We start from the raw sequence: 13271 nt of genomic DNA, 5'->3' as shown, positions 1-13271 counted from the left end.
CACACACACACACACACACACACACACACACACACACACACACACACACACACACACACACCTTCCCCCAGCCGATGTTTTCTTGAGACACACAAAGGTTGAAGTCAATTACCTCTCGAGCTTGGCCTCGGCTGCTGTGTCCATTATTTTTGCGCCGCCGCTGACAGAATTAATCTGAACGAATGGCCGACTGCCAGAGGTTTAAATTGTTTTCTCTTTTACAAATTAGATTCAAGTAATTAAAGTTAATAAGCTCACTCATGGATTCAAACGCCGGCCGATGTGAGGACACTGCTGAAGCTGCAGGACAAACTTGCGTTCTTATAGATTTTGATTTTGAATCACCCAAGCAAGTGATCATCATGTTCATCGTTATCGACTCTGTATGGTGGCCCTCAAGCGCAAAACACAACAACAACAATCAATAGCAGGCCCCTACTTTTCTGTTACAAGTTGATGCCGTTGTGTTTTCCTACTTTCCATTGCGTTTTGTGATTTAATATTTTTATTTGCATTTCAGGGCCACCTTCATTTTGTGAGAGGAATTTGGTTTCGGAGGAAATGTACTATGATTAAATGGTATTACTGAATCCAATAACGTAATGTGATGGGTAGTAAGATTGGGCGGATGGATGGTGCACAGACATGAAACTCCTATTATTACATCCTGTCTCATACCAAAGTTAAGCACTGAATTTATATTATTTACCCATCATCTTAACTTTACATTTAAATGTATATTTTCGGTATAACCCATAAACTGTATATAAAGTTGGACAGCGTGACAGCTCCCCAAAAGTGAGGCCAAAGAGATTTAATTGCCCCCTGGTGGCTGGCTACAATAGGGTCATAAATCCTGCCTCCTCCGTGTTAGCAGATGGGACATGGCCCAAACTAAAAATGAAAAAATTCCTTCAAAGTTTGGTTTTAATTGGTTATTTGATGATATGAAAACAGGATGTTACATCATGATTGACAGCTGAGACTGACTTATGATTGGTTGACTGTGTGTATCGGCAGGACCTCGCTACCTTCAACCCTTCATCCCCATTGCTACTCTTGCTCCAAAGGTGCAAGATGGCAGCGTTGGTATCCGGCATTACTTCCTCAACGGAATACTTTGAATGCAAATTAGAACATATGAAACACAAGATCATACCTTAGGAGATATGGTAGTGTAGATAGACCTCAACTGAAAGTATAAGCTGTATATTCCTTTAAAACAAAGGTAAAACTGAAGAATAAATTCATAAATTTACCACTAAAGAATTGAAAGTACCAGAAACTTTAGGTGTAAAAATGCATTTTGTTTAACACAGATAACTTGTCCTGACTGAGCTGAATTCAGGTTCAATGTGGAGCTACTGTACCGTTGTGTGTAATTGACACACACATCCTCCCACAGTCGCCACACAGGTCGACACCTCCTGATTCACTTCATTGACATTCTGCTGCTGTGCTCACGGCCACCACATTTGCATATTGTACTTGAAGGTCTCTGTATGTGTACACGCTTGTGTATGCGTTTCTAATCTACGCCTGTAAATACATGCAAGCGTCATTGTCTGTGTATTTGCTGGGATGCATGTTTTCGCATTTGTGTGTCTGCTTATGAATGAAGGTGTGTGTGTGTGTGTGTGTGTGTGTGTGTGTGTGTGTGTGTGTGTGTGTGTGTGTGTGTGTGTGTGTGTGTGTGTGTGTGTGCTGAGCTCCAGTGAGTTGCCCCAAGGTTACATTCCCTCCTTTTGATGACTTCAGACATGTAGGAGGGCTAAGCAATCACCCTCGTGAGACACACTCAATTACGGCTCACACGCACACACATACACACATGTACACAAACGACGCACGCACACACACTCTTGCAATCAATCTCATGATGCATGTCTGGAATACGAAGTGGCGTGCATGTGTGTGCATGTGTCGGTGACGTGAGCGGGAAACTATTTTATGAACTGTTCATGGACGCTTCATCTCAATATCTGTTCTTAAGATGAGCAGATCAATGAAAACGTATGTCTGGAAAGTCTGATAACTTCAGTGTGGAGGTAGTTCATCTCCAGTTCACTCATTTCAAATCAGTCATTTCTGTGGGCTAGCGTAATCAGCCGCTCTCGGGGGGGGGGGGCCCTCTCCACTCAATATATAACTGGCTTTCGTGCTAATGTGCCATGCTAGATATCAATACAGGAAATAGAATCCACAACCAGATGAACACACACCAGGTTCACCACTGCCTCCTCCTTTGCATTAACGTAATTTGATTGGCTTGAGTGTTTGTTTAAACACCATTTGATTGGCTGGTGCCTCTGCTGTCACATGCGTACATGAGTCCTATGTCAGGACTGCAACTTAGATTGTATGCTTTTTTTTGTATTAATCTCCTGTATCTCTTTTTTGCCCAGTACAAGTTACCAGAGCCCAAACTGAAAATCATTAAAAGAAATGAGTCTAGCAAATAAGCAAATATGTATTTTTCTTAAGACATAATTCATGAGGCTCGTTAAGTCTATTCACTCTTGTGTTTATGTAATGTTTTTTTAGATTGACTAATAGTTTAATTAACTGCTGATTTCAGGCATTTTCAGATTTACAAAATGTCTGTTTCATTATTCAGAAGAGCTTTTATTTGGCACTTAATTTGAATTTTTGTTTAATTTACTGGACTGAAAAACTCTCTGTCACGTTGCATTTCTGTCTAATTGCCAAATAGGGTTTTTGTTTTGGTCTGAATCAAATCTCCAAGTAGAAGCAGCATTGCGTTGCATTGACACACTCTTCAATGACTCACTCAACTTGACCTCAGCTCTTACACCCAATACTGAATTTAAAAATCAACAGACTCACTATATCTGAATTGTAAGAATTAAATTGACATTTCTGGTGTTTCACTTGGCAGCATAATTCTGCAAAGATGCCTGAGGCCATTTAAATATCTGCCTCTTTATAACATTAGAATTTCAAATAGCACGAGCACTAATTTCAAAAATTGCTTCGTGTAGATTTACACTGGCGGCCTTCATCCCCTCTTTTGAATATCGATGGTCAAGATAAGGCGTCCGGTTTGAGCAATCCATTAACCCCAGTTTGCACAAAGTGAAGACAAGGAGAAAAAATGAAAGTCTGCTCAGGCTTCTCTCCACAAACAAACTGTTTTTCCTCTGCATGTGCGACTTAAGTGAGATTTAAGTTTTATCACAACTAATCACAGCTCTGTGTTTTCCAACTGAATCCTTGGTTGCTGCACAATTTAGATTCTCCTCAGCCAGGAGATACCGGATCCCAAGTCCAAGGCCGTACATCTGTTCAGCAGCGGAGTGCAGCAGCGTGGGTGGGACGGGGGTGCACTGAATCACCACGCATGGTTTCTGTCCACAGTATCGATTTTGTGTGTGGGAGTGTGTGAGAGAGAGAGTGTGGTTGTTGGGTGGTGCGTGTCCTGCTTCCTTTTGCCTCTGTGCTCGTTTGCTTATGTAGTTTGTGCGTGTGTGCGTGTGGGTGTGTGTGTTTGTTTGTTTTTGTGCAGGTCAGATATATGATGTTGATAGTGGTTGTATATTAGAGTTGTGCTAACTATCAGCTAACTGAGTCCAGCAGTGCCCTGAGGCCGGAGAAAATGATACAGAGTCAGCGCACGTGTGTGTGTGTGTGTGTGTGTGTGTGTGTGTGTGTGTGTGTGTGTGTGTGTGTGTGTGTGTGTGTGTGTGTGTGTGTGTGTGTGTGTGTGTGTGTGTGTGTGTGTGTGTGTGTGTGTGTGTGTGTGTGTGTTGCTGTCATTATCACTATCACATCCACAACAAACATCCTGACATTAGTGCTTTATTGTCATGAATATGATCTACTGTAATAACCGTCATTCATCCCCTCTCCTCTTCTGCTTTATCGAGTACTTAGCTCCTTCCATCCTTCTTTCATTTCCTTTGCTTTGTTCTTTTTCTCTGTTCCTCCTCGTCTTTCTCTCCTCTCAGGACGACTTCTCCTTCATTTATCTTTTGGTCTCTTGCTCTTGTTCTCGTTCAGTTCACTTCAAGTCAGTGAAATTCAGAAATCCTTTTCTGCGGTCACTGTTAAAGTGCATTGTTGCTAAAGCATTGGTTCGGTTTTTCAGATGTTTGTGCACAGACTGTGGTAAAGATGTGCAAAATAGATCTGTAATATTGTACTTTAGAGCCCGACCAATATGGATCATAAACTTTATTATAAATAGCTATCAATAACAACAAAAAACAAATAAACCCAACATAATGATACGAACATAACATAATATAACAAACATAATTTTTGAAACATAAATATAAATGTACATATTTTCTGCATTATTTTACAGCAGAATAAAAGTTTTCGTATAAATGAATATTTCATATGACACTGACATCTGTGAAAATACAATTTCCTTGAATTTAATGGATTGATTTTAATTAAGAATATTGATATTTTCTCAGAAAATTGTACACGAATGCACATCTTTTCTGCATTGTTTATTCTGTACCTTTATTCTCATACCTTTTTGTCCTCCCTGTCTCTTTGTCTCTCTAAATCATGATGACCCATGATCTGGAGCAGATTTTTCATTTGAGTCATTATTATTATCATTTGGCATAAAAAGAGGAAGAAGTCATTAGTTCTCTTGGCACTGGATGAAAAGTTTGGGGATCATAAAAGTCAGTCGGATTTATTCTTCAGTGACCGTGAGTGTCTGAACAAAATGTCATGGCAATGTATCCAATAGTTGCTGGAGACATTTCAGTGTCGACTTTAATGCTGGACTCACCGATATTAACCTAAGCAGAGCCACGCTGCAGCTAAATATTCCTCCTTTTTTGTTTATGTGTGAGGAGACCAGGAGACTTTGATCCACTGTTCTCAGACCAGACAAACCTCCTCCACAGAGCTTCAGCTGTGTGTGTGTGTTTGTGTGTGTGAGTGGTGTTGATTGATGATGATGCACTGGAGAAAGGCCATTTTACTCTCCTAGGATCACATGAAACTGTATGGCTGCAGCCCACATACACAAAACAAATTTAACTGAGCTAAACTTGTGTATTTGTGTGTGTGTGTGTGTGTGTGTGTGTGTGTGTGTGTGTGTGTGTGTGTGTGTGTGTGTGTGTGTGTGTGTGTGTGTGTGTGTGTGTGTGTGTGTGTGTGTGTGTGTGTGTGTGTGTGTGTGTGTGTGTGTGTGCAGGTTCAGAGGTTTGGCACCCCATGTGTAAAGAAGCAGCTCGGCTGGAGAGAAAACTGAGGGTGAGCGATACTCAAAATACCTGCAGCCTCCTGCTCCCTCTCTCTGTTTCCTTCCTGTGTGATTCTCCTCTTCTCTCTCTCTGCCTCATATTTATCGTCCTCGTTTTACAACCTACACCACATTGTTCTTTATAAGAAACTAATTCCCAATAAATGTAGTAATGTTTTAAAAAATGTGTTTTCTATGAAGTGCTTTCGAGTTTAACAAAACCTTTCAATTTCTATCAAAAAAGGATTTTATTTGATTCCCTGACATTAAAATGCATGTGGGTTAAAAAAATGTACGCTCTTTGCTTTCATTATCAAAAGTGTTCACCTCAACTAATGCAAAACCTTATCTGAAGCCAGTTTGAGTTATCGAAATACCTGGAGAAGCATGTATAAGTAATAAGTATAATTAAAGCAAGTTGTGTTAGTCATTTATTTTTATTTAACACACGCATACTAGTAGAAGTGGTTTAACACCATAAATTCACAAGTCAACAGAACTTTCTGACTTTTTAATGAACAAAAACTAAATTGTATTAGTGTTCAGGCCTCAATCACATGTAATTTTATTTAATTAATACAGTGTAATATGTATAGATATGTGTAACATTGTGGATAATGATATTATTACCATTATCATTTCTGTACCTTTTAATTACATGTTGTAAATTTACCTGTTGTGTCTAATCTAACTTTACTTCGACCTCAGGCTCGTTTTGACTCTTGTTTTTGTCCGATAGCTGAGACGCACGTCTGAGACGGCCTCCATTTCTCCTACGGCCTCCTCCCCTCTGCTCGGATCTCCTCACCGCCTTATCTGCGTGAGTAACTGCAGCTGTGGTGATAAAAAAAATAAATAATACAAATTTATTTATACAGCACTTTTTCAAAAACAAGTGATGCCCTCCGCTGTCACTGTCAGGGCCGTCAGTCACATATGACCGACGGAGACAGACGCTCGGAGTCCCTGGAAGTTCCGTCTGTCTCTGAATAGACTTTCTTGATTGTCTGTCACTTCACACTGAGGTGTTTACTGCTCTTTAAAGCCGATGAAATGTTTTTTCATTGTGTACGACTTAAAGTAGATTGGTCTTGAATTGTATTTTCTAATTCTATACATCTGTACGCCTGCCTCTGTGTGATTCTTCATTCTTTTATTGTTCTTTCTGAATTGCTATTTATGTCCACTTTACTATTTATGACTCAGTTTCCATTTACTGCCTCTCTCTCTCTCTCTCTCTCTCTCTCTCTCTCTCTCTCTCTCTCTCTCTCTCTCTCTCTCTCTCTCACTCACACACACACACACACACACACACACACACACACACACACACAGTCAAAAGCTGACAGTGATGTTGTGGACTATAAGCAGCTGGCGGCTCTGCCCAGGGTCAAAGCCATGTATGACATCCAGCGGCCTGACATCATCCCTTATCAGTCCGACCAGACACACCTCTCTGACGACACTCTGGAGCGATATAGCTGTGGACAGGTACACACACACACACAGACACACACACACACACACACACACACACACACACACACACACACACACACACACACACACACACACACACACACACACACACACACATAACCTCACAATCAATACTGAAGTTGAGCATAACTCTCACCTACTCTTTTATTCTCCCTCTGATCCAGTCATTGGGCTCCTTGTCACCATACTCTCATGTAAGTATTCCCCCCAGTAGTTTTACTGCTTTGACTAATGACTCAGGTATATTTTACATGAATTAGAGCAGAAGGTAAATGTAGCTGCATGGAAAACATGGGACATGTCACATGTCACACAAAGAGCAGGTAAGGGTGTTGGTGTATCCTGGGAACGTGGGACTTCCAGATCAGTAATGTAACATGAAATTCTACAGTGAATCGATTATTTAATTGTTTGATTGATTTTACAGTTCTCTTCATTTACAAACAGAGACATTTATATAACCAAATGTATAGAACTGAAGAAAATAAGATGAATATTTCTGTGAAATACTCATGTCGGACAATTTTATTAGCCTATACATTTAGAAGGAATTGTGTGAATTGACTTTCTTTGTCAATGTCATTACAAAAATATAAAGTTTAACTTTTTTTAAATATAGTTTCGACTTTGTTCTTAATCAGTATTGCATGTTGAGATGACATCTGTGTAATTTAAGTGTTTAATGACATCTGTGCGGTCTGGTCGCAGTTAGGGAAATCAAAATTCTTCATCACGTTTTTTCGTTATCAAAAACTATACTGCATAATGCTGCTCTCAAAGAGATTACAGTTGTGTTTTTAATGGAGCTTTGTGTAGTTTAATTAACTCCATTGAGTAAATGGAAATACCCTGAGATGGCGTCGCTCTCTCCCTCTCTCTCCAGGATGTTTTGGACGGCGTGGACTTGAGAACGAGGCGTTCCTCCAGCTCTGCGTTCACTGACTCTCCTGCACACAGTCGCCAAGGAGGGTCCCCTCTGCATTATTATCTCCCCGGTAATGCGCCCACTCAACCGAAGATGCACACTTACACGTACATGAATAGAAAATATGAGGCCTGGCAAGAAGCACTCGCTCTACAAGGCTCAGCAGGGAGTTATGTCCATGTTTGGAGTCCCAGAACACTCAAACATACATGCTCACGTATATATGTACGTATTTCATCAGCTTACGAGTCGGTCTGTCTGTCGTTTCTGTTTGGGGGACGTGGGCCATTCTGTGCCTCATGCTTTGGTTTCTCTCACTGTGATTGGCTGCGATGACGGCAGGCAGTGAGAGTGGCAGGAGTTCACCATATTACTCTCAGCCAGAGCCCAGGTGTGCCACCCCCACCACCACCACCCTCCAAGCCCCCAAGCATTTCCATGTGCCAGGTAGGCCGTCATCCGTCACGCTGGTACTAACCTGAGTTTCCCCATTTAACAGCAAAACGAACCCACCCACCGAATACTTATATATACTTATATCATCCAAATCCTTTGTATTGCTATAATTTGACTTCCTGCCTAACCAAGAGCTGATCCCAGATCCACACTTGCTTCTTAAACCAAATAACCACAGTGAACCTGACCTGTTTGTCATTAATTGCAAGAAAAATAACTGACTAATAAGTTCATTGTCATTTTTCGGAATTTCAAAATTTTTTGTTGATTCCAGGTTATTAAATATGACGGTTTTCTGCTTCTCCTCGTATTATATCATTACAATTTGAATATCTTTACCTTTTTAAACTGAATATATATGTGGTATGTTACCTGTGAGATTCATATCAGCCTGATTGTGATAGATCTAAGGTTTTTGACTTATTTTAATGAGGTCTGAACATCTATAAAGTAGTTATCCTCTCTTCCTGAGTCTCTTCCTGGAGCTTTTGTAACATATGAGCTTTAATCTAATATCTAATTCTGTTTCGTGTTAACGTCCCAACAACCTTCCACCTCATCAGGTCGACGCTCCTCCGCTCCCTGAATGTTTCGCTCTGTCTCTGTTGCCTTCGCTTTACGTTTGCCTTCCCTCCTCATCATTCCTTCCTCTGGCCCTCGCTCCATTTCTCACTGCATGTTCCCTTCTTCCTCCTGACTGTTTTTTTTTTCTTTCCGAGGCTGTTAATCTTTGCCAGCCCTGCGACAGCACTCCCCTAACGTTTTTACAACGAGGAACAGAATGTATTTGGTGGAGGCTTTTATCCAGAGTGCCTCACGGTATCATGAGTGTGTTCAAATTTAGCGTGGTCGGCCCGCTGGGAGTCAAACCTCCAACGCTGGGAGGATTGGTGGCATGCTCTGCTGTGTTTGGAAGTATTTCAATGTCTTTGGCTTCATGTTGTTGCTGTTTTATTACGGGTTGTAACTTTTTTTAAATGTTATTTCACGTAATTTGGTGTTCTGACACCCAAAGCTGAATGATTATATAGAATATTCTTCCAAACGAGAGCTGCAAGGCGCCACATGCTCCTGTCGTTTCTATTTTTTTTTCTTTCCCGTCCCTTTATCTTTTCCTCTGCCTCTCCATCCAGTCCTCTCTCAACCCTTTAACTCCTCTCCTTCCTCTGCTTTGTTCCTGAGCCATCTGCTGCTCCTTCCAGCAATAAGCCAGTGAATGAGTATTAATCATCCGCTCTGCACGTCGATCAGGTTCTCTGGATGCACGGCACCGCCTCTGCTACAACAGTTTATTACCTGTGCTGTCAGCTTTATGGTCAAGAAGACTATAAATGTATGCAACTAATTTGTTGGGACGGGATGAATAAGGAAATCCAATTTACCTCTCCTCTCCTCTCCTCTCATCTCCTCTCCTCTCCTCTCCTCTCCTCTCCTCTCCTCTCCTCTCATCTCCCCTCCCCTCCCCTGCCCTCCTCTCCTCTCCTCTCCTCTACTCTCCTCTCCTCTCCTCTCGTTCCCTATTTCTTTTATCTTGATGCCACTAATGCTCTGTGTTTCTGTTTTCAGCTTCTGAAGAATCCAACATCTACAGGAAACCCCCCAACTATAAGAGACTAGGTTAGTCCATTCGGCACGTACAGCTGTTGACGGGCGTGCTGTGTACACCGTCAATGCATCATTAGTATGAAACATTCTTCTGCTTGTTTGACTGAACCAATCCGTTACAGAAAGATCTGAGTTGAAGCTGAATAAATTCTTTCTGTCCAACATCCGGCATTTCTGACGACATTCATTCATTCCTCTCCACCTTCTAAGCAGTCCGAGAATCAGAAGCAATTTTTCTCTATAAACCTGCAGAGGTTTGATTACAGGTTCTGTTGCAGAGTTTAAGGAGGGCCACAGATTAACTAATAACGTAAACTAGAATAGCGCAGAAGGGCGCTTACCTCCGCCAGTCCCCTTGAATTCAATGAAGCTGCACCAAATTGGACACACTCATAGATATCACACACTCACAGATTTTTTTTTTCATCGATATCCAGCAATTATTTTCCTAGAAATCTATGAAAATGTCAAAAAACGCTGTATCTCAAAATGTAAAAAAAAAAAATCCTGGATGTCCATACCAATATTTGATGGGTTCCTCCCACTACATCCTTTCGCTGTCATGGTAATCCACAGTGTCGTTTTTGTGCAATACTGCAAAGTAACACAAACAAACAGCAATGAAAACATGACCTCCTTTTCGGAGCTAGTTACTGTACATAACTTTTATCCCTAAACTCTTTTTACAATCGACTTCTCCCTTTAAAACTATTATATCTGGATCGTCTTAATCAATGCGTCAGGTAGCGGCCATAACCCGATTAATCCACATTAATACAGTTTCTTTGTCAGTGTCATAATAAAATCCAGTGTTTGTGCTCCTGAATCAGTTCTGTTCATTCAGTCACTGTGGGCCACCTACTCACTTTTCCACATGGAGATATTTAAAATTTGGTAAAACAAGTCATTGAATCACACAGGGGAGAAAAAAAGTAGACCCTCGTATCCCCAATTAAGATTATGACATTCACCAGGCACCACATTCCTCATGATGGGTTTCAAACGTGTGAATAATCAAGTTACTGTCAGCTGACTGGGCTGAAACTAAACTACAGAGGTACGGATGAGCCGCTTGATGGTTAGGGCCACATCAGAGGTGAGATTACAGACAGTTTGGTGATTCAAGAGGCGAAGTAAAACTGAGAGCAGCGGGGCCAAATACTGTGAATGTGTAGGCAATCCATCAGCGCTCAGACGGCAGGTCCGACAGAGTTACAGTTCCTCAGAAACACCTCTGGATGATTTAGCCCGTGCTGCAAAGTGCTGACAAACCTCTCTTTGTCAGCGTGAGGAGGCAATCTATGATCTGGACGGATTCAAATTCACAGCGGTAAATCACTTTCAGAGCAGTTTTCATTTTAAGGCAAAGTACCATATTAAGGCGTATTTATATTGTCTATTTATTGCCATAATGTATATCATAGTCAAACATGGCTGCCCCTTTAAAAAAACACCAGATTCTTACTGAAACTGCCAGAAGAAGTTAATAAGAAACAGAAAAAATGTACAAATGATTTGAAATTAATGGTCCCTGCTGTATTTTAACAGCCCCTCTTGTATGATTATCTGATGCTGGACTGAAGTATGTGTTTTGTGTTTCTCCTTCGTTGCATTTCTTCATTATGTGTATAACGTTGTCCTGGCGGGAAACATTTATGCATTGTGTCTTATCTTATCGTGTCGCACATGACGCAAAGATGATAAATGCGTTTTCTCCCTGTTCAATAAATATGCAGCTTTGTATTATATCCCCTCAAATAAATCACAGAGAGAGGATATATGTTACCTGGCATCTTGAAGATATATATTTTTTTACTTTTACATATTTCACACCACTATCTTCCTAGTTTTATTGCGGTCCACCCTTGATAACCTCATCCCTTTGTAGAAGCTGTGTATCATATCCCATCATATTTCCTCTGACCTCCTTTCTCCTCTTTGTTTCCCTGTGTTTGATGCATCTCCTCTCCTCCCATCCTCACCCCTGCTGTGTCCTACCCTCTCTGTAAGTAAACGCATTTCTTTGTCCACAAAAAACACACAAAACCTCACACTGTGATGTTGGTTGTACCATGAAATATTATAGTTTTTATTACCCTCCCCCTTTGTGGACGTTCCCCTTCTCCAAGCATGAAAACCAGCCGAAAAAACATTGGATACGCTTTTGTTTTCATTAATCAACTGTTCAAATGTGTGTTGAATAAAAGGCATTATATTTCTCTGTCTCTGATTGTCTTTCCGTCAGACGCCTCTGCCTCTCCGACAGCCAGTAAGAGCAAAACCAATGAGAATCTCAACAATTCCAGTTGCCTTTCTTCCTCCAACTGTAACAGCATGTATCACCCAGGCTCCAACTACTACCCATACACTGGCTCTCCTAAAGGTACCACTCCCTCTCTTTCTCGAACACACACGATGCTTAGAAACCTGCGCTCACACCAACAGAGCTTAACAGTGTCCAGAAGTACTTGCCGCAAACTACAGTTATGTGAAATGATGCGATGTGCTCCTATAGAAGCTACAAGTCAGAATTAAATCAACTAGGAAATTAGGAAAAACCTGTTATATTCTCATGTCAACGAGAAGTACACTACCCACAATCCTCAGGTGTGATCGTGATGCCTCTGATTGGCGGATCTCACTGTTACCATGGAATTGTTTTCCTTAACTGCTAAATTATGTCGGCTACGCTAGGATGGTTCAGCGTTGCGTTCACAACAGAGCAAAGGTGAAAATCCCTACAGGTTAAATTCAAGAAGAGGTGCTGGAAGTCATTGCTCAGGGATAATTTGCAATGGTTTATGGGATGCATAGTTTAGTCACTCACTCGCTTATTATGTACCTTTACCTTTTTTCAGTTTTCCTATATGGTTTTTTTGTTGCTCCAAATCAAATGTTTTTATTCATCTCTTCCTCTAGTCTCCAGAGTGAGGAGGTTTTCGTCCGGAGGGGAGGAAGACGGCTGGAATCACAATATCAACAGGGTAAGAAAGACGAAGTCCCCCTGCTTCCCACGTTTACATTTTGTCCATTCGTTAATATTTAATGTGCCACTTAATTAAACATGTTTTTTAACGATCTTGCACACTGCACAAAGGATGCTGCTATGCTCCTCTCTCCTCCTTTGTTCTCTACATATACATCCCTCTATTTCTGGTCAAACAACAACCATCACAAAGTTTTCATATCTCTTCGCCATCACCATATATTCACCTATGCATCCACGCCACTTCTACATCTATCCGTACATTGATACTTTAAACCATCCTTGTTTTCTTCCCCTCTGCTTCTCTTTCCTCTCCTCTTCCCTTCCTCTCTTCCTCTCTTCCTCTCTGCAGAGCATTGGCAGGATGATCCTGAAGGAGGAGATGAAGGCGCGGTCAGGTTGTCACGACAATGACCAGTGGGGGAGCAGACGCAGTTCCCGTTGCAGCAGCAAGGAGGCACTGAACAATCTGGGATATGGCTCCCTCAATGGCTGTAAGTGTGTGTGTGTGTGTGTGTGTGTGTGTGTGTGTGTGTGTGTGTGTGTGTGTGTGTGTGTGTGTGTGTGTG

The 13271-nt window shown here is 41.3% G+C and overlaps 1 protein-coding gene across 4 annotated transcripts in view; it reads left to right on the top strand.

The window, feature by feature from the left end:
- Window positions 1–13271, top strand: part of LOC117774014 (actin-binding LIM protein 3-like) — a 43383-nt gene that overhangs the window by 19826 nt on the left and 10286 nt on the right. The window contains exons 8-17 of one of the 4 annotated variants that reach the window (XM_034606012.1): window positions 5183–5241; window positions 5970–6050; window positions 6566–6721; window positions 6895–6924; window positions 7614–7725; window positions 7998–8102; window positions 9678–9728; window positions 11962–12099; window positions 12636–12700; window positions 13055–13196. In XM_034606012.1, the coding sequence (XP_034461903.1) occupies window positions 5183–5241; window positions 5970–6050; window positions 6566–6721; window positions 6895–6924; window positions 7614–7725; window positions 7998–8102; window positions 9678–9728; window positions 11962–12099; window positions 12636–12700; window positions 13055–13196 (939 nt within the window). The remainder of the gene's footprint in view (window positions 1–5182; window positions 5242–5969; window positions 6051–6565; window positions 6722–6894; window positions 6925–7613; window positions 7726–7997; window positions 8103–9677; window positions 9729–11961; window positions 12100–12635; window positions 12701–13054; window positions 13197–13271) is intronic. The other 3 variants (XM_034606013.1, XM_034606014.1, XM_034606015.1) reach the window with 3 other exon arrangements.

The sequence above is a fragment of the Hippoglossus hippoglossus genome, chromosome 14 (assembly GCF_009819705.1).
Source record: "Hippoglossus hippoglossus isolate fHipHip1 chromosome 14, fHipHip1.pri, whole genome shotgun sequence".
NCBI classification, from domain to species: Eukaryota; Metazoa; Chordata; class Actinopteri; order Pleuronectiformes; family Pleuronectidae; genus Hippoglossus; species Hippoglossus hippoglossus.
Note: the sequence above shows the minus strand (reverse complement) of the source record. Positions and strands in the feature narration are given on the sequence as shown.